General features: G+C 38.4%; 1 protein-coding gene across 1 annotated transcript in view; it reads left to right on the top strand.

The window, feature by feature from the left end:
* Nucleotides 1-22484, top strand: part of CFAP97D2 (CFAP97 domain containing 2) — a 56491-nt gene that overhangs the window by 18282 nt on the left and 15725 nt on the right. The window contains exons 2-4 of the mRNA XM_020965130.2: nt 3818-4041; nt 11067-11147; nt 12418-12536. Of these exons, the coding sequence (XP_020820789.1) occupies nt 3883-4041; nt 11067-11147; nt 12418-12536 (359 nt within the window). The 5' untranslated portion in view covers nt 3818-3882. The remainder of the gene's footprint in view (nt 1-3817; nt 4042-11066; nt 11148-12417; nt 12537-22484) is intronic.

A 22484-nucleotide genomic window follows, 5' to 3' on the forward strand; every position in this document is an offset into this window, starting at 1 on the left:
ATTTGTGTTATAAAAGGGATTTGGTAGAACTACTTCATCTATTTTTCCAAATAGTTTATATTGTATTGGCATTAATTGTTCTTCAAATGTTTGGTAGAATTTGCTTGTGAATCCAAGCAAGTATCTTTTAATTTCATGGCTGCAGTCACCATCTGCAATGATCTTTGAGACCAAGAATATAAAATCTGGCACTGCTTCCATTTCTTCTCCCTCTATTGGCCAGGAAATGATAAGACCAGATGCCATGATCTTATCATTATTGTTTTTAATGTTAAGCTTCAAGCCAGCTTTTGCCCTCTCCTCTTTAATCTTCCTCGAGAGGCTTCTTAATTCTTCACTTTCAGCCACCACAGTGGTATCATCTGTATATTTGAGATTGTTGATATTTCTCCCAGCAACCTTAATTCCAGCTTTTGATTTCTCCAGCCTGGCATTTCACATGATGTATTCTTTATATACATTAAATAAATGCAGGGACAATATACAGCCTTGTCCTTTCTCAATCTTAAGCCAATCATTTATTCCTTTTTCAGTTCTAACTCTTGCTTCTTAACCTCAGGAGACAAGTAATCTATTCATCACTTCCCCTTCATATTCATAAGAGATGCTATGTAGGTCTAGTCTTATGGTTTTCCCTATTTTCTTCTATTTAAGCCTAATTTTGCAATAAGAAGCTCATGATCTGAACCACAGTCAGCTCCAGATCTTGTTTTAACTGAGTGTATAGAGTTTCTCCACCTTCAGAGAAATCAATTTGATTTGAATATTGGCCATCTGGTGATATCCATGTGTACAGGTTGCCTTTTGGGTTGAAAAAGATTGTTTGCCATGACAAGCATATGATGAATGTGACATCTTTTTTTTTTTGGTGTAATTTCTAGAAGATGTCTTAGGTCTTCATAGAACCAAGAAACTTTGTCCTCTTCACCATCAGTGGTTGGAGCACAGACTTGTATTCCTGTGATGTTAAATAGTTTGCCTTGGACTCAAACAGATGTCATGTTGTTATTTTTGAAATTATACCCAAATACTGTTTTTCTCACCCTTTTATTGACTATGAGGGCTACTCCATTTCTTCTAAGGGATTCTTGACTACAAGAGTACATGTAATGATCATCTGAATTAAATTCACCCATTCCTGTCCATTTAAATTCACTGACATCCAAAAGATGTTGATGTTTAAGCTTTCTGTCACCTGTTTGACCATATGCAACTAGGTGGCACAGTGGATAGAATGCCAGGCCTGGAGTCAGGAAGACTCATCTTCCTGAGTTCAAATCTGGCCTTAGATACTTACTAGATGTATGACCTTGGGCAAGTCATTTAACCCTGTTTGCCTCAGTTTTCTGAGCTGGTAAAGGAAATGGCAAATTGCTCCATTATCTTTGCCAGGAAAACCCCAAATGGGGTCACAAAGAGTTAGACATGACTGAAAAATGACTGAACAACAACAAAAACTTATCTTGGTTCATAGATCTTATATTCCAGGTTTCTATGCAATATTGATTTTTGTAGCATCAGACTTTCCTTCCTTTTGGCTTTGGTCCAGCCACTTCATTCTTTCTGGAACTACTTGTAGTTGTCCTCTGCTCTGCTCTAGTAACATGTTGGACACCTTCTGCCCTGCCGGGGGTCATTTTCCAATGTCATCTTTTATCACGTTAGTGCTGCCTATGGGTTTATTGATTGACTGATTAATGCCATAGCAGTATGTCATAATTACATTAATAAAGACAATTAAATTGAAGCCTGGTTCACTGGGGGCTATTATTAGTCAACAAGAGATACTTTGTTTCTCAAAGTTGAGTAAATTTGAAGTTGAATTATAAGATTTTTAAGTTGGAAAGGGCATAGAGTTGATCTAATCTAACTCCCTCATTTCACAGATGCGGAAACTGAGGCCAAGAGAGGTTAAGTGACTTGTTCAAAGTCAAACAGGTAGTAAGAGGCAGCAACAGGACTAGAACCTGGGTCTCCTCATTCCTAGTCAATCACTTTTCCTAGTAGTGTTAAAAATTTTATCCCCCCCCCAATAAACTTGCTTAAGGAATGAGAAATAAGTTGGACACTGTTACTGAGCACCTATTTTCTTATATTTCCTTTGAGGGGAAATAAAAAGCAGACTTCAAACCAGAAACCACTGTTGCAGGAAATCTAAATATTGATTTTCATTAATACATACTTACAAATATAATAATACATTTAGCACATAACTTAATGATGTATCAGGGTAACATAAATTTTAACCCTCATAATAAATATAAGATTTATTTGTCTAAAACTTGGGTTTGTACATGCAAATTAGCTGGAAAGACAGATCCAGAAATGAATGTTAAGTCTTTATTATCTTCATGGTCCAAGTAAACATTAACTATAATTTGAATCATCCAGAAGATGTACATAGAAATATCCAGTGCAACACTACAGAACAGCATTACTTTAATAACTGGCCTTTTGTGGGTGTGAAATGTATAACTAACATTTTGAGAAATTTTCTTTACTATTTTTAAAACAAGGAAATGAAGGGGGTGGTGGGTTAGGCTAGATAATCTCTAGCATCCTTTCTAATTCAAAATTTCTATGATTCCAATCCAATAAGTGGGGGAAAGTTAAACTAGCAATCACAACTTATTTTTACATTTCACTTATTTTTACACTATTGACATGCCTTTGTTGGTTTTGTTCAACATTAATTTATGTATGTTTTCATCTCACTTTGACCCTCAGAGGGTAACAATTGAACTCTCTTGTATATATCTGAATCTCTGGAATGGCATACAATTGGTAAATGATTAGGTAGGATGATCACTGAAGTGTTTATTTGACGCTGTGGTTTATAATATGACATTTTATGCAGGTTAGAAATATCATATTTTAAACTTTTGCTGCAAAAAAGAATCAACTGCCTCTTTTAACCTTTTCTCCCTTATACTGTCTTTAATTACAAAAGATATTCTCAACCTATCTCCAATGCACTAATCAGTAACCACAGTGGCCTGCCAGAAAACCAAACAATTTCTTAGCCATATCCATTAGAAGTATGCACTGGGTGGCTTAAAAATATGGAGGCCAGATTCTCTGAATATGAAATGGTAGGTGAATTTTGATTGACTTTTAAAAGAGGAATAGGATCATAAAGTTAGAGCTATCCCGGTCCTTACAGGTCATGAAGTCCACCTCCCTCATTTTATAGATAAGGAAGCTGAATCCCAGATGGGAGAAGTGATTTGCACAAAGACCCAGAGATGACTTGTAGCAGCAGCAGATTGAAACCCAAGTCTTGACTCCAAATCCAGTATTGTTTCCGGTAACTCACTCCCGTACGAATGTCTGACCACATTAAAAATCAAAGCAATGTTTGAGGCCGGGTTTGTGTGAATGAGACCAGAACATTTGACTGGTAATGATTTTCCAGAAGCAAACAATTATACATAAGTAGCATGTCCTCGATTCTCTACTTGTTTTTTGTTGTTGTTCAGTTGTTTCAATTGTGTCTGACTCTTTGTGACTCCATTAGGAAAGGAGAGGAGAGGAGAAGAAAGAGGGGAAAGGGAAGGAAAGAATAGGGGAGAAGAGAGGACAGGAGAGGAGAGGAAAGGAGAGGAAAAGAAAAAAGGAATATTTTAACATTATCCATCTGGTATATTTTCTTCCTCGGTCACTGGGCAAATGGGAAACGTGGTAACCAAAATGGACTTTCTGTTCTATTCAAGTACTACTGAGAAACTATCACCTTGGAATACTGGAATTCATTCTTCTTTGCCGTCGTATATATTGTTTGAAAAGCGACACCAGCTATTCTTTTTCTTCCCTTTAGTTTGGATGGCATGACAACTACCATGTGATCTCCTACAAACACAAGTACGGTCTCCAGGGCTTTGCATGAAGGTTTGTGTTAAAGTGATATCTCTCTGTGAAGAGGTGCACGGACCCATCAAACAGTTTGAAATGCATCGGTCCTACCATCCTATGTTTAATTACTGTGAAAATATATTCAACCAGAAATCGTGGGAGAGAGCCTACAAAGACCACAGGAGAAAGGTAGGCACAGTTCTAACCTTGTGACTGAGAATGGATGATTTTGATAGACAAGCAATATTTTCAGATCCAAAAGAGGATAGTTCTCTCTCTAGTATTTCACAAATGGGAGTTTGTAGGAGAAAGGCTAATAAGCACCATCATCTGGTTAAATACCAGAGCAGCCTTTAGTGCATTCCGTCATTACCCAGACTACAGACTCAGGGCTGAAGGAGACCCTTTTGATTCCCTATTCATTTCTCTGACACTGTCTGTTTCCCCACAACACATTTCTGACTGCCACATGCTAGCATGTGTCTGAGTGATGCTGGCAAGGAGGGAGGGATTCCACCAAATTGGACTTGTCTCAGGAGACCCTTTCTCACCATCTAATTGATTTCATTGTTAGGAAGTATTGTTCTGCTATTTATAGATGTATGCCCAATTGAGGTCATTAGCCATACTAATGAGGGTTTCTTGTGTATCCCATATGGTAGCTTTAACTCATCAGAGCAGGGAGCCAGGCTTGAGCAAATCCAGTGTTCTGGATTCAAGAGGATACAAATGGCAAGAGGAGGGAACAAAAATTAGCCCACATAAAAGAAATAATTATATATTCAGTAGGCACTGTTCAACAGTAGCTAAATAAGGTGGTAGTTCAATACTTCCACTGGGGAATGAAGAGGCATATTGCTAACATCCATCATAGTTATACAATGGCCTCTGAAAAATGGAATTTGGCTCTTCACACATGTCACTTGAAAGCTACGTTATGGTCTGTAGTAGGGATTCTTAACCTGGGGTTCATGATAAAAAATGATAATGATATTCTAATATAGTTTATTTCCCTTATAATCCCATGTACTTTATTTTATTCATTTTAAAGCAGTCTTCTGAGAAGGGGTCCATGACACAAAAAACATTAAGGACCCCTCCTAGTATATAACCTTTCACAGGATACTTTCTTTTATTATTATAATGCTAGTGAAGTGATGTATTCAGGGCCTGTCAAGTCTTTTTAATTATATATGCTGCGTTTCACTAAAGAATACAGTTTCTTCCCCTGATGCAGAGATAACAGAAGGAATATATAAAACAGTATTTGTGAAATATTACTATTTTACACAGAAATCTAAAAGGATTTTTAGGCATGGTTTTAGAAATTTTTATCACCATTTCCCATAAGTTTTATTATATATGTTGACCATTTAATTCATTCTCCATTAAACATAATGTAGTTTTAAATGTAGCATGTTTTAGGACATATTGTACATGTATACTTCTTTTATCAAATCTTCTATGAAAGATTGATAGAAAGACATAGATGAAAATTGTGTCAATTAAGAAGATGCCAAGATATCAGAGTTGAAGGCAACTTTAGAGATCAGTTAGTCCAACGGCTCACTTCAGAGATGAGAAAACTGAGGCTAAAAGAGATGACGTGACTTGCGCAAGGTCTTGTACCACTTGACTCCACTCCTACATCATTGTGCCCACCTGTGCATGGCCACTACTGCATAGCCATTGCCAACAGTCACCAAAGTGCGTCACCAGTGTGTCAGGAAGATGCTTTCAGTGATGGGTCACTGTGGTAGCTGTAGAAAGGAAAGGCCTTTCCTCCCCATTCAGCACAATGAGGAGTACAGACAGATGTGTTCCTAATCCTATCTTTTATTTTTGGGCTCCAAATAGTTTTTTCCCCAAAGAAACAATGTAATAGATGAAAGTTTCTACAGAGAGACAAAATGGCATAAAGTCCTAAGGAAGGGCTAGATTCAGGTTCTGTCTCTGACATTCTCTAAGGTAGAAGTTTCTCACCAGAAGCTCCCTACACAGATGAAATAACAAATCTGATTTTTTAAAAAAGTTTCTGGAGCATTTGGTTCAACTACTTTGTGGGTTACATAGCCTTTTGTGGCCTGTTAACCTAACTACCATTGACAACACTGTTTCTATGGATAAATGCATTCTACGTTCCAAACAACTGACCTCTAAACAAATTTTCAGAACCAGCTTGTGAGTTGGAGACTACCAGTAAAACAGGTTTCTTCACTGTCACTTCCTATTTCGGGTTTATCACTGGACAAATGCTATTAGAACTTGGGAAAGTCACATTGGTTACTTAGATGTCAGTTTCTTCAAGAGAAATAGCAAAATGAAGAACCTATCCAACAAGGTCATTGTGAAGAATAATATGTAAAATGAATCTGCCCAATTTTCTGACAATTCAGAATGTCATAGATCTGCACTTGACAGATACACCTGAAAATCTATGATAATTCAGAATGTCATGGACTATTAGAGAAAACCCTTGCATTTACCTGGTGGTGGGGAGGGGTGACTCTCTGCCATTCTAAAGGGGGCAACGAAAGGTTTTCTCCTCTTAGCAGTTCCAAAGATGGAAGATTGGCAGGCCTTTGGGTTAGCTCATCTTCTGGCTATCTCTAGTTTATTTTTTAAAAGAATAATTTTACATACCCCAACCTATCCCCACAATTATGAAAAAAAAAAAGACAAAATACAAAAAAGACATAGTCTAGGATTTCCCTTAGGGAATAAGGAATGAAGGTCATTGAGGTATAGCAGAAGAGAACAATCCTGAGAATCAAGAAAGCTAAGTTCCAGTTCTGATTGCCACTACTGAGCTCTCTCTCTGGGCCCCAGTTTTCTCATCCGTAAAATGAGGGACTGGGAATAGACAATTTCTAGTAAAATTCTGTTATTTTCAGTATGTATTACCTACTGTGTATGTGGTACTAAAGTAGTCATTAGGAGTTAAAAGAAATAGGAAATGATACGCTGGCTTATAAGAATCTTACTGAATCTTGGAGGGGTTTGGACAAACATACATAAAACAACACACAAAATGACATTTAAGTAAACGCTAACATTCAGAAGAGCAGTCAAAAGATTTGTGTATTCAGTGTTATCTTGAAGATTCAAGAGTCATCCCTAACCTGATAAAAAGACAGTTCTTCCACTCCTCTGACCCTGTGTGCTTTGCTAAGAGCCAAATCTGGGCTACTGACGTGTGAATGGCAGAGGGACCCCAGTCTAAGGCTCTGGACTGATGACATTTAGCCCTTAGGCCTGTTGTCACTCTTTTACCACTCTCCAGCCTTCATTGCACAAGTCCATCTTCATTCTGACTGCAACTGAAGCCCTGACATCAGATGGAGTTTCTTGGGAGTTATGGTTATTACCAGAAACCAGTATGAAGTTTGCACACACACACACACACACACACATACACCCCCCGCCCCAAATATACAATTCAACTTCAGCCCAACATACTTTAGTAGGCTGAACGGCTCAGTTGTGTGTGTTTTGTTTTTGTTTTTTAAGGACTAACTCCCCTCTCCTACATTGCAGCCATTGGCATAATTCCCAATCCTTTCTCCTTAACCCTTAAGAAAAGGTCACATACAAATTAAAGACTAATGGGACACACCAAGCTATCTATCTCTTTAAATGTTTGTTACCTGCTAGAATATGCATTGTAATCAGGCTTCAAGAACCATAGAATTATAAAGCTCAATGCTGTTCCAATGCCCTGTCTTAAGCAAGAGTAATGTTAAAACTTTCACTTCAATTCAACTGAACAGATATTTTAAAGGCCCTACCATGTGCTTGCACCCCTAGATGATTGTCTTTCTTGTCCACCCTTAGTTTTTCCTCTGAAGGCCAATTCAACTGCCTTTGACTCTTTCCCCATTCTCTGTGAGTTTATAGTGCAATAGGGGGAATAAGGCACAACATAAATCACAACAAAAGACAGTATAGTATCTCTAGGGGATGGGTACTAAAATTTGATGCTGATGAACTTTAAAATTACAGGTAAAAAGTTCTCCTTACATAAAGCTGAATTTTCTCCATACATTTTAAGCCCATTTCCTCTCACTTAACTACAAAGATGAAAAACTGGCCAGCATTTAATAATAATCTTTTTTATATAGACATCTCTGTAGACTTATAGAACATACTGTTGAAAAGTTGTTGGGAAAGCAAAATTCTGTTATACCTAGCCCTGCTTCCCTACTGGCTTCCATGAAGATGAGTTCCTACAGAAATATAAATTAGTATTAATTTAGCCTCAAGAGCGAGCAGAGTAGAAACTGAGGTTATGCAAGACAGGCAACCATCTAGGCTGTAAACACATAGGGAAAGCTTATCTAAACTTTGTATTCCTGCCCTCCTCTCCCCCACTGTATAACAAATACAGTGCCTAAGGCTTTAGGAACACAAATGTGAAAGATTTATTTGCAAAGTATGTTGGGCTGAAGTTGAATTGTATATTTGAGGTGTGTGTGTGTGTGTGTGTGTGTGTGTGTGTGTGTGTGTGTGTGTGCAAACTTCATACTGGTTTCTGGTAATAACCATAAGATTAACAAAGGGAAAAAAAGGGATACAGTGCCAGGCATTTGCTCTTGAGGCTAAATTAATAATGAGATAATATTTGACTTGCCCAGGATCACACAGCTAGTAAGTGTCTGAGGCTGATTATGGGCTTGAGTCTTCTTGACTCTAGGACAAGTCTCTTTCCATTTTCCCAGATAAGGCTAGTCTCTCTCATAGGTAAAAAATTCCCTTTGATCTCAGTCTTGCCTTCTCCTTTTTTCTTTTAACCCAGGTACTGCTGGATATGTCTTTGGCGGTGGGAAAAGGGCACAACCTTAACTTCCCTGTCACTCCTGCTTTCTGGTAACTAGGGTCCTTATCTTAACAAAAATATCTAATCTTACTTTGGCTCTGATGCTGCCAAGTTTGTGTTTTCTACAAAACAAAACAAACAAACCAAAAAACCCTACCATAACAAAACAAAAGCAAAACAAATAAGCAAATAAAAAACCATCTACAACTCATTAGAGAATATTCCTACAGACAGGCTTCTAAGATTAGAACTTTACCTTCTAGCCCAAAATTTTCCATATTGCTGTTTGCCCCAAGGCAAAATTCTGCATGTAGGTATCTTACTTTGTAGAAAAGAGTTTTAATATCACAGTATTTCTAGTCAGGAAGGACTTTAAAAATCATGTAGTCCAATCACCTCATTTTACAGAAGAAGAAACTGAGGCCCAAAGAGGCCATTACTTGCCCAAGGTCATGCAGTGTGTAAGTAGCCCAGCACAGATTCAAATTCAAGCTGTTGTATCAATGGAATTTAATCCCACCTGTCCACTAGTTTACTGTATCTAGTCTTTTAAAAATTCTTTATCTTTATTTCTGATTGTCCTTTTCCTTGGCAGATGCTCTGAATACTCCAGGTTTCTGTTATCTTTCAATGTTCCTCAGTCAAAATGGCCACCATCAGTAAAGCAAAAACTTAAAAAACACTAGGGGAACTGCTGTTTCAAAGACCTCCTTTTTAGAACGCAAGTAACTCCCACCATTCCCCCCATTTGTGTAGCATATTGGATGTTCTTAAATTCTAATTAATCCCTTGATTTATAAATCCCCCAAATAGAAATTCTACTGTGTAGCTGTTTATTTTGCAATTAACAGAGAGTTAAGGCTGTCTACTTGAAGACCTAGAATTCAAACATAGGCCAGTGTTAGCATTCCTAATTAATGACCAAAAGGACTTTTGGAAATACACAGTGAAGTAGAAATGACCATTAGCAAGTAAATCTTTTGTTCTTTTCACCTAATTCTTCATTTTAAAACATAAATTGCATAGGTTTCTTTTTCCCTTCCAGTGCCCACAAAGTGATCATGAAATACTGAATGAAACCATTACGTCACTAATAATTCTTTTTAATTATTCTTAGCTTTAAAGTGGTGTGGTAAAGTTGATGAATAATAATTTGTAAATATTTTTCCATCAAGAAGCAGCATATCATATGAATGGAAAACCTCAGGGTGGGGACAACCTAGATTCAGGTCCAGAACCAACGATCAATCGATCGCTGTGTGGCTTATAGTAAGTCATTTAACCTTGCAATGCCTTGAGATCACTCTCTAAAACTCTTAAGCTGCAGACCCCCTTACAGATCTGCACTGGTAGAGAGAGTTATCCCACCAGAAGCTCCCTATACCAGTAAAATCACTGGTACTATGAAAAGTGGTAGTAGTGATCTGTGTTTGTGTGTTATACATTTACGTATGTGTGTCCGTATACAAATATATTTCTAAATTCCATATCTATTTATCTTCTGTTTAGTAACTAATCTTCTTCCCCCATATATATACATTCACATACAAACGTAGATATTCCTCCACTTGACAGTGGCTTGATTTACCCTTTCAGAAGACCTTGAAGGTTGAAGGTCTACCAAACCAGAAAGAGTTGGAGGATAGGGTCATTCTTAGACTATGTATCTTTCTTCCAAGAACTAGGTGGAACTAGTGTGGAAAGGTTCATCACCAGAAAGTCTGGCACGAGGGATATTTTGTTCTGTTTTGTTTTCCCCTAGCACCTCATAAAAACTATCTCTTGAGGCACATGTACGTAATTGTTTGTATGTTGTGACTCCCTCATTCGACTGTGAGGTCCTTGAAAGCAATGTTGGCTTTCTGCTTGTCTCTATAGGCCCACCACTTAGCACAGTACCTGGCATATAGGAGTTGCTTAATAAATGCTTTTTTGACTGACTGACTGACTGACTGACTATAAGGGGTTCGATCTCCACTGGTGGAGAGAGTACTCATAGATGGAATTTCTGGGGGTGGTGGGGGTACTGATACAACAACAGTCAGCTACTTGGAGGAAAACAAACAAACAAACCCTGTAAGACACACTTTTAAGCTTAACCTACAACATTTTCTCGTTAAGTCTAGACTCTAGACAACCAATAAAAGAACAAACCAAGTCCTGATTTGTAGCCTGTTTTCCAGGTGTAAATACTCACACCAAAAATTAAACAATTAGCTCCCTAAGTTGGTATGAGGTGACTCCAGCACGCACTCCCCTTGTGAGTTGTCAAGCTAATAACATTTTTTAGGGATCAAAACTGTGATTCCATTTCTGATAACAATGTGGCTATAAATCTTGGCAGATGTTATTTGATCATCTGCACTTGGAAAAAAAAATGTTCATTTTCTGCTTGCAGGTTGAGAATGCCAAAGCAGTAGTGGATTGCAGTCCTCCTTTGATCTACAACCATATTCAACTCAATCTAAAGAAATTCAAGGTATCCTTTGGGTGATTCTCTACATTAATGTAATAGCTAACAATAATTTAAAAAAATAGTCAACTGCAAACCCAGGGAAATTTAAAACATCAGGCACAAAAACTGTTTTTTTAAAAAATCATATTTTATAAAAAGGACACAGTTGGAGAAACCAACTTAACCTCACTTGTTCCTGAATAGAGCTTAGAGGTCACTGCACCAGAAATCATTTTTTCTTAGCATTACGCCTTTTCTTATTACTAATTTTTTTTAAAAATTATAAGGGGAGATAGAAGGAAAATGGCAGTAGAAATAGGATTAAGAAAAACATATTCCTATCAACCAAGCACTCTGCCAGTTCTAAAGGTTAGGGTAATTTTCACCACTTAACTATATTGTAAGAAAGGTACAGCTGCATGTGGAGAGTTGGTATGGCATGGTTGCTCAGATAATACCTGATCATAAAATCAAAATATCATGGTTTGAGGTTTTCATTTGTTTGTTTCTTTGTTCTTAAATGGTATTGCCTCTGTATGTTGGGGTTGACGGTGATGATTGAAAAAAAGAGCATGAGTTCATTCATTTTAAAGAGAAAAATAAACCAGGAATCAAGGAATCAAGGAGTAGTCTTAAATGGACAGGATCAAATACAAACAACCAACCCAGAGCAATCCAGGCTAGTATTTCTGAAGTCTAAAAGGTCAAACACGGGGGCAGCTAGGTGGTGCAGTGGATGGCGCTCTGACCTTGGAGTCAGGAGGACCCGAGTTCATAATCCGGTCTCAGACACTTGACACTTACTAGCTATGCGACCCTGGGCAAGTCACCAAAAAGGAAAAAAAAAAGTCAGACGTGTAATGAAAGGCTAGCCCTCTCCTCTGGCCTCAAAGCTTTTTCACTTTGGAGCCCTGTGAAACCTCCCCTGTGGAGACTTGCTTTTCTCTCCATTGCCATTGTCATGTCTCAGTGTTATTGATGCTACCACGCTCCTTGTCACCTTTGTGACTCTATTCAGACTCTATTCAGAGGATGAGGGTGGTCTTCATTTTTGTGTACTCAAGGTCACAAAGGATTAATTTGAAAAGCTCCCCGTCATGATTGTTTGCATGATTTCTGAAGATTTCTGTGCTGTAGCACTCAATACCTATGCAGCTGGGCCCTTAACTAAAGGAAAACAAATGCAGAGTAGAGGGAATCAGAGACAGGTCTAGTAAAAATGCTGATGCTCCCAAAGAGAACTGATTCCCCCTCATTCTAAAAATGGTCTTTTCCCTGTCCCTGAACTCTACAGAAAGAGACAGAAAGACTTCGATTCATTGAGAGAGAAAATCGCTGGCTGATGGAGAGGATAGCTTTCATCATGAGGACCCATAATACGTGTGACTTCTTAAACGACTACAGACAAAGATGGTAATAAAGGAGGAGGAGGAGAGGGAGGAAGGTAAAGGAGAAGCTTTAGGCAACTCCAGAGAACTTTTCCACCAAGTCAGAGATAGGTTGTAATCTGAATTGACAGAGGGAGTTCCCACATCTGGAGTTCCCTCCCCACACTGATGAAATCACAGATCCTTCAGGTATTAGAATAGTAACAATAATACTTTATCCCTTGTGTAATGGTTCATAGATCATTAAGTATAATAATAGTAGAATATGATAATTTAAAATTAGATAATAGCAGAATAGTATCTTGTCTCAGGATTGATTCTATTTGAAACCCACCAAAAGAGATGAGAATAATAATTTGCTTTTAAATAGGGCTTTAAGGTTTCCAAAGCACATTTTATTTTCACCACTATTCCTATATACCAAAGGAACAACTCCAGAGTGTAGGACATTATTTAAGAGTATTTGATGGCTAAGTAAAAAGCTGCAAATGCAAATGAAAAAAGTATGAAAATGAGCTTGAGGAATATAGCATTTTAATCCACTTTTTTACTTCATTTAATATTGTATTTTCCCCCCAATTACATGTAAAAACTATTTTCAGCATTCATTTTAAAAACTGAGTTATAAATTTTCTCCCATTTTCCCCATTCCCTCGTTGAGAAGGCAAGCAATTTGATATGTTATACATGTGTAGTCACGCAAAACATATTTCCATATTAGTCATGTTGTAAAAGAAAATGTAGTCCAAAATAAAAAAATAAGAAAAATTAAGAAAGTAAAAAGAGTATGATTCAATCTATATTCAGATTCATCAGTTCTTTCTCTGGGAATGGATAGCATTTTTCTACTATAAGTGCTTCAGAGTTGTCTTGGATCATTGTATTGAATGGCTAAGTCATTCACAGTTGACCATCCTACAATATTGCCATTACTGTGCACAGTTTTCTCCCGTTTCTAATTATTTCACCTTGCATCAGTTAATGTAAGTCTTTCCAGGTTTTTGTGAGAGCATCTAGCTCATCATTTTTTATAGTACAATTATATTCTATCACAATCATATACCACAACTTGTTCAGCCATTCTATAATTGATGGGCATACTCTCAATTTCCAATTCTTTGCCATCAGAAAAGAGCTGCAATTAATATTTTTGTGCAGATAGGTCTTTTTCCTTTTTGTTTTTTATCTCTTTTGTGATACAGACCTGGCAGTGGTGTTACTAGGTCAAAGGGTGTGCATGGTTTTATAGCCCTTTGGCCGTAGTTTCAAATTGCTCTGCAGAATGGTTGAAGCAGTTTACAACTCCACCAACAGTGCATTAATGTCTCATTTTTTCCCACATCCTCTACACCATTTGTCATTTTCCTTTTCTGTCCTATTAGCCAATCTAATAGGTATGAAGTAGTACCTCAGAATTATTTTAATTTGAATTTCTCTAATAGTGATTTAGAGCATTTTTTCATGTGGCTATAGATAGCATTGATTACTTCATTTGAAAACTGACTGTTCATATTTTTGATCATTTATCAGTTGGGGAATGGCTCTTATTTTTATAAATTTGACTCATTTCTCTATATATTTGAAAGATGACACCCTTATCAGAAAAAACTTGCTTCAAATTTTTTTTCACAGTTGTGACTGCAAACAGTTATTTCTCTCCATCTTATTTTCCCCCTGTTCATTCTATGCTTTCTCTCCTTTCACGCTGCCCCTCCACAAAAGTGTTTTGCTTTTGACTACCACCTCCCCCAATCTGCCCTCCCTTCTATGAGCCTCCCCTTCTTCTTCTATTTTCCTGAATGGTAAGATATACTCAATTGAGTAAATATGTTATTCCCTCTTTGAGCCATCTCTGATGAGAGTAAAGTTCAAGCCTTCCCTGCCACTTTCCCCTACCTTCCCCTGTACTGTAAAAGCTCTTTTGTGCTTCTTTTATGTCATATAACTTATATAACCCCGTTCTATCTCTCCCTTTCCCTTTTTCCCAGTGCATTCTTCTTTATCACCCCTTAATTTTATTTTTTTAGATAATCATCCCATCAGATTCAATACACACCCATGCCTTGTGTCTGTGTATACACCTTCTAACTGCCCTAATAATGAGAAAGTTCTTATGAGTTACAAATATCATCTTGCCATGTAGGAATCTAAATAGTTTAATCTTTTTAACTCCCTTATGATTTCTCTTTCCTGTTTAGTTTTTTATGCTTCTCTGTAGTCTTGTATTTGAAAGTTACATTTTTTATTCAGGTCTGATGTTTTCATCAAGAATGCTTGAAAGTCCTCTATTTCATTGAATATCCCTTTTTTTTTTACCCTGAAGGATCATACTCAGTTTTATGGGTAAGTGAGTCTTGGTTGTAACCCTAGCTCCTTTGCCCTCTGGAATATCATATTCTAAGCCCTTCAATTCTTTAATGCTGCTGAATCTTGTATTATCCTGACTGTGGCTTCACAATACTTGAATTGTTTCTTCCTGGCTCCTTGTAATATTTTCTCCTTGACCTGGGAACTTAGAAATTTGGCTATAAAATTCCTGGGAGTTCTCATTTTGGGATCTTTTTCAGTAGCTGATCAATAGATTCTTTTAATTTCTATTTTATCCTCTGGTTTTGGAATATCAGTGCAGTTTTCCTTGATGATTTCTTGAAAGATGATGTCTAGGCTTTTTTTTTCCATCATGGCTTTTATAAAGTCCAGTAATTCTAAAACTATCTCTCCTGGATCTATTTTCTTTTTTTTTTTCAGCCAAAGACAAGGTTTATTAGAACATCCATCATACTGGGCAGACTCTTAAGAAGTCAGAATATTAGTAAGCTATTGGCTAGATTATAAGAATCTGACTAGTGGCTAAATTATAAGAATCTAAGCATCTTAATGGAGACAAGATGGGCCTTATATACAGAAAGACTATGGGAGGGATCTAGGAGTGGCCAAGTAGTCTATGAGGTAATAAAACTCCAAGGGTGGCCAAGGGAGAATGGAGCCTAGATAGGATTAAGAGTGGGAAGTGGCCTGGGGCCATAGGGAGGTATGGAATTATAGCCTCAGGGAAACACCAGAGATTTGGCCATGTGGTAAAGTCCAGAGTTTTTCCTTTTTGGGGTCTAGATCCCATCCTCATCCTTCCCCCCTCAAACAAATGGGACCCAATTTCTTTTGGTGTAAGAAGCGAAGGTCTCATCTTCTGAAACTGCTTCCTGCTGGCAAGGGGCATAGAGCTGTCCCTGCCTCGAGGGGGTCCCAAAGAGAAGGTTGACTGGAACTGAGCACAGTCTGCATCCTGGATCTATTTTCCAGGTCAGTTGTTTTTCTAATGAGATATTTCACATTGTCTTCTATTTTCATCTTTTTGGTTTTGTTTTATTGTTTCTTGATTTCTCATAAAGTCATTAGCTTCTACCTGCTCTGTTAGAATTTTTAAGCAGTGATATTCCTCAGTGAGCTTTTGTATCTCCTTTTCCATTGGCCAATCCTACTTTTTAAGGCATTCCTCTCCTCAAGGGCTTTTTGGACCTTTTTACCATTAAGCTTAGTCTGTTTTTTTAAGGTGTTATTTTCTTTAGTATTTTTGTGCCTCCTTTACCAAGCTGTTGACTCTTTTTTCGTGTTTTCTTGTTATCACTCTCATTTCTCTTCCTAATTTTTCCTCTACATCTCTTACTTGGTTTTCAAACTCCTTTTTGAATTTTTCCGTGGCCTGAGACCAATTAATACTTTTCTTGGAGGCTTTGGATGTCGGAGCTTTGACTTTGTTGTCTTCTGAGTGTGTGTTTTGATCTTCCTTGTCACCATAGTACCTTTCTATAGTCAGAATTTTTCTGTTGTTTGCTCATTTCTTCCAGCCTATTTCTTGACTTTTAACTCTTTGCTAAAGCGGGGCTCTGCTGACAAGTGAGGAGGGTGAACTGTCCCAAGGTTCAGGGGTTTTGTGCAGCTGTTTTCAGAGATACTTCCAGGGATCTTCCAAGGCAGTATGATCTAAGGAGAGGAATGTTTACTACTCTCCTGGCCTGTGCTCTGGTCTGTGAATGGCCACAAGCACTCTTTTCTGCCTTGGAAGTGTAACCAGGTTCCCTACTCCACTGCAGCCTCCAGTGCTGGTGTGCTACTGCTCTTCCTCACCCTGGGTTTACCATCCAGATCCAAGTATGGGCAAAGCAGCAGAATCCTGCCCCCAGTGCCAGCAAAGAGAGTCCTTTAATTTCCTTCTGACTAGTTGTTTGACTCCCCTACCGTCCGAAGGCTGAGAGCCCTGGAAGCAGCTGCTGCTGCTGCTGCTGATTCAGTCACTCCCAAGGCCTACTCCTGGTATGCTGAGAATGGGTCTGTGCTGCAATAGACCTTTCCTGCTGATCTTCTAAGTCGTTTTGGGCTGGAAAATTGCTTCACCTTGTCCTTTTGTGGGTTCTGCTACTCCAGAATTTGTTTTAGGACATTATTTAAAGGTGTTTGGAGGGGTTTTGGGGACAGCTCAGGCAAGTCTCCACCTTTTCTCCACCATCTTCTTTAATCCACTCTTAAATATTTAGATCCTATGTTTGGAAAATAGTCTTTTCTACTCTCCATCTATGAATCAGCTTTTGAGTAGAGGGCTGTCTTGTTTTGCTTTGTTCTTCCCCACCCCTGACTTACTCCATTCCACTCCTAAAAGAGAAGTACATAAAGTTTCTCTACTTAGGGCTCACCATATCAGTAATGGACTTATTGGACCTTTGGCCCTACTTCAGCTCTGAACTCCCAAACTCAAGTGATCCACAGGGCAACAGCTGCAAGTTTCTCTTGAGAGAAAAACAAACAGAGACAAATAGAGACAAGGCAGAGAACCACAAAGAAGTACAAAGAGACAGATAAACAGAAACAAGAACAGATACATATATACATACGGAGACAGAGAGAGACAGAGACAGAGAAAGAGTGTGGGTGCTTAGGTTTTGACTTCGGTTTTTGGTAGCCTAGTGGCACACCACAATTAAGAGCTGTTTTAATGCAGTGGTAATCTAAACTCCATAGATTTCAGAGATGAAAAGGACATCAAAGGCCATATGTAAAGCCCTGCAACCAAGTTATTCAGTACTCATAACAGTCATTATGTTTTTAAAGATCTCCAGAGATGGAAATTTCATAGACTCTTCTAGCTGCCAATTCTATGGTTCAACATCCCTCAAACAAACAAACAAAAAAGTTCTTCCTTATGTCTTACCCAACTTCACCTGTTATTTAAGTAATTTTTTTTTGTGGAAACATACCACTGATTATCACCCTTTTAAATCATCTTTTATGTACTTAAAAGATGATTTCTGACCACTCTAGGATAAATAACTCTAGCTCCTTTTATTTTATCAATAATGGTAGGATTTCATTTTACCTATCATCACTTTATATAAAAATGCAAAATGAGATTTTTTTTCAAAAGCAATTAATCTCTTTTAAGAAAACTAGTAGTATATATCTTTTAGCACCTGTCTTCAAGGAACTGAAAGCATTTTAAAGATTTTACAATTCATTAAAATATGTCATTAAAGTATGGAAGAAGCATTAATTAATCCTTAAACATTCCTGAGAGAATCATACAAGACCATTGACAGAACACAGCTACATATGAGAAAAATGAAGGAATAAAGAAGTTTTCTTTGGTCACCAGAGTCCAGCCTAGATTACAAGAGTGACAGCAAGTTCATTTTTTCTAGTAATTGAGGTTAGCTGGGATGGAAGTCCAGGCGATAATCACGTAGACAATCTGCATCCACCGGACAGCTGAAAAAACCCACACTGGATGGACAAGCAGTGGAAGGGCCCAGAAGGGATTTTTTGTTTTTTGTTTTTAGTGAGGCAATTGGGGTTAAGTGGCCTGCTTAGAGTCACGTGGCTAGTAAGTATTATGTGACTCAGACTGGATTTCAACTCAAGTCCTCCTGATTCCAGGGCCAGTGCTCAGAAGGGGTTTCTTGACTAGTTACTTCTCCAACACTAGCCAGGGCTGGGTGTTTCCCACTAAAGTACCTGTTTAATACAAATCTAGAGATATAAACTGGCAATAAATGTGTGGTGGCAGTTGACTCCTTTAAAGGGAGATTTTCTAACATAGCTGAAATTCTATTGAAATGCTCTGTTTAAATAGCTGGAAGTAACCAAGCTTCTTCTCTTTTAACCTTGACTAATTTAATCCAGTGAAAGATGCTAGTCAGAACAGCACTGAGAATTCAGAGTGATTCCTGCAGCATGGTCCTAAGCACCACAATGTTTCCTTCGTACAGTCTGAAAGTCTTGCTTTCTTTGTTTCACTGATCAAAATTATTCTTTAAGATATAAATGTCCCTAAGGTAGGTTATTTACATCTTAATATGAAATAATTGAAAGCCAACAGTCCCTTTTAACACCCAATTAAGGTGCAAAAAGAAGGTTTTTGCCATTTTTGTTTTTCTTTTTAATGGAGATTGGGGAGTTGAGGGGGAAGAAGGGAGGGAGAGAGAGAGAGAGAGAGAGAGAGAGAGAGAGAGAGAGAGAGAGAGAGAGAGGAGGGAACATGAAAATTTACTCCTTTGGGGGAAGGCTATTCTGAGTGGAGTATAATAGGGCTTTTGCTTTCAGATGAGGGTCCTAGAACTGGGCATTTCAAGTTAAGGAGAACAGACTCCAGGAGGAGGTAGAAGGAAGCAGAAATGGATATGGGAAACTGCTACACACACACACACACACACACACTTCTGCCTACTTTGCATATTTTCCTAGGGCCAACTAATCACTAGATAAAAGAAAATATAATGTCTGCTTTTACAAGAAAGTGAAATGGGGAGGCGGAGCCAAGATGGCGGAGTGAAAGCAGTGACTTGCTTGAGCTCTCCTCCAAACCCCTCCAAATACTCATAAAAAATGGCTCTAAACAAATTCTGAAGCAGCAGAACCCACAAAAACACAGAGTGAAAAAAATTTCCAGCCCAAGACAACCTGGATGATTGATCAGAAAGGTGTATTGCGCCGGGCTGGGAGCTCAGCGCAGTGCAGTGTGGGCACGCAGGCCGCAGCGAACCTGGAGCAGGCCTCAGAGGACTAAATCTCGAGCAGCTGTGGAGGTTTCCAGACTCCTCAACACACTAATACCAAAGACAACTTAGAAGGTCAGTGGGAAAAGTCTGTTTCTGTGGGTGCTGAGAAAGGAAGGCGGGGTTTCAGCTCCATTTCCCAACAGTGTGGCCCTGTGGGGGGGGGCAGCTGCTTCCGGAGTTTCCAGCCCACAGACTGCGGGGGAATCCAGTGGCTGATCAGAGAGGGATTGCAGGGATCTCTTTGGCAGTGCTGAGGCAGGAATCTCTTGCTTTGCCTGTGTTTGAATCTGGGCCACAGTTCTCGGCAGCGGTGCTGGGGTGAGGAGGAGCGCTGGCTTGGTGGAGCTTGTAGTGTTGTGGAGAGAGCCCCCTCACAGTTACAGGACAGAAAGGAGTACTTGTAGTCGCAGGCCAGGAAAGGAGTAAACACCTGCCCCTTATCATACCACCTTGGAAGAACTGAAAATTTACAGGTCCCTACAAGTATCTCTGAAAACAGCTGTACAAACCCCTGAAGCTTGGGACAGTACATTCTCCACATTGGAAGCAGATTCTTACCTTAACAAAGAGTTTAAAACTCAAGTAATTGGCCGGGATCATGAGCAAGCAGAGCAAAAAGAGTCAGACTATATTATCTTACTTTGGTGAAAAAGAAGACCAAAATATACAACCAGAAGAAGACAACAAAGTCAAAGCTCCTACATCCAAAGCCTCCAAGAAAAATATGAATTGGTCCCAGGCCATGGAAGAGCTCAAAAACGATTTTGAGAAGCAAGTAAGGGAAAGTAGAGGAAAAACTGAGAGTGATGCTAAAGGAGACCCAAAAAAATACTGAAGAAAATAACACCTTAAAAAATAGCCTAACCCAAATGGCAAAAGAGGTCCAAAAAGCCAATGAGGAAAAATGCCCTAAAAAGCAAAATTGGCCAGATGGAAAAGGAAGTCCAAAAGCTTACTGAAGAAAATACTTCCTTAAAAATTAGAATAGAGCAATTGGAAGATAGTGACTTTATGAGAAATCAGACACAGTAGAACAAATCCAAAAGAATGAAAAATTAGAAAACAATGTGAAATATCTCATTGGAAAAACAACTGACCTGGAAAATAGATCCAGGAGAGAGAATTTAAAAATTATTGGACTATCTGAAAGCCATGATCAAAAAAAGAGCCTAGACATCATCTTTCAAGAAATTATCAAGGAAAACTGCCCTGATATATTAGAACCAGAGGGCAAAATAGAAATTGAAAGAATCCACAGATCTCCTCCTGAAAGAGATCCCCAAAGGAAAACTCCTAGGAATATTGTAGCCAAATTCCAGAGTTCCCAGGTCAAGGAGAAAATATTACAAGCTGCCAGAAGGAAACAGTTCAAGTACTGTGGAAACACAATCAGGATAACACAAGATTTAGCAGCTTCTACATTAAAGGACGCAGGGCATGGAATATAATATTCGGAGGGCAAAGGAGATAGGATTACAACCAAGAATCACCTACCCAAAAACTGAGTATAATCCTTCAGGGAAAAAATGGTCATTCAGTGAAATAGAGGACTTTCAAGCATTCTTGATGAAAAGACCAGAGCTGAATAGAAAATTTGACTTTCAAATACAGGACTCAAGTGGAACATGAAGAGGTAAACAGGAAAGAGAAATCATAAGAGACTTATTAAGATTGAACTGTTTACATTCCTGCATGGAAAGATGATATTTATAACTCATGAGACCTTTGTCAGTATCAGGGTAGTTGGAGGAAAAAAATTATATGTATGTATATGTAGATAGATAGAGGGCACAGGGTGAGCTGAAGATTAAGGGGTCATATCTGGAGAATAAAATTAAGGGATGAGAGAGGATTATACTCGGAGAAGAAGAAAGGGAGAGGTAGAATGGGGTAAATTATCTCACAAAAAAAAACCCCAGAAAAGAAAGTCTCTTACAGTGGAGGGGAAACAGGGGAAGGTGAGAGGGAATGAGTGAATCTTATTCTCATAGGATTTGGCTTAAGGAGGGAATAACATACACAATTGGGTATGGAAATCTGTCTTACCCTACAGGAAAATAGGGGAGAAGGGGACAAGAAAGCAGGGGATGATAGAGAGGAGGGCAGATTGGGAAAGGGGTTAATCAGAAGTAAATACTTCTGAGGAGGGACAGGGTCAAAAGAAAGAATAGAATAAATGGGAGGGCAGGATAGGATTAAGGGAAATAGAGTTAGTTTTTCACAACATGTCTACTATGGATATGTTTTGCATAACTGCACATGTACAACTTATATTGAGTTGCTTGCCTTTTCAATGAAGGTGGGTGGGTGGGGAGGGAGGAAGAGAGAAAATTTGAAACCTAAAGTTTTAAAAACATATGTTTAAAAAACTGTTTTCACATGCTACTGAGAAATAAATATAGGAAATGGGATACAGAAGTCTATCCTGCCCTACAGGAAAATAGAAGGGGAAGGGGACAAGGGAAGGGGAGAGAGAGAGGAGAGGACAGAGTAGGGGAAGGGATATTCAGAATGCGTGACATCTTGGGGTGGGGGAGAGGGGAGATGGGGTAAAAATTTGGAACTCAAAAACTTGTGGAAATGAATGTTGAAAACTAAAAATAAATAAATTTATATTAAAAAAAAAGTGAAATAATATTTCATGACATGTCCAAAGTTGTCAAGATTCATTCAAGGAGAAAAAAGAGGACCAAATGATGAATTTAAATGACCTACTAATGTCAGAGTACCTCTGAACCTTTTTCTGAAGGAACTACTAGAACACCAAATAATGAAGCATGAAGCTCGAAGATCTAGCCTGTAAAATTTTCATAAACAAGTCCTCCATGTTTGTGTTTCTCTCCCTTCTCCAAATTCCATATCCTTGTACAGTCACACAAGGATTGTGGTTACTCAATGTCCATTTCCCACCATCAGTGGTCTGGAAA

Source organism: Phascolarctos cinereus, unplaced genomic scaffold, assembly GCF_003287225.1.
Source record: "Phascolarctos cinereus isolate Bilbo 61053 unplaced genomic scaffold, phaCin_HiC Scaffold_7;HRSCAF=346, whole genome shotgun sequence".
Lineage (NCBI taxonomy): Eukaryota > Metazoa > Chordata > Mammalia > Diprotodontia > Phascolarctidae > Phascolarctos > Phascolarctos cinereus.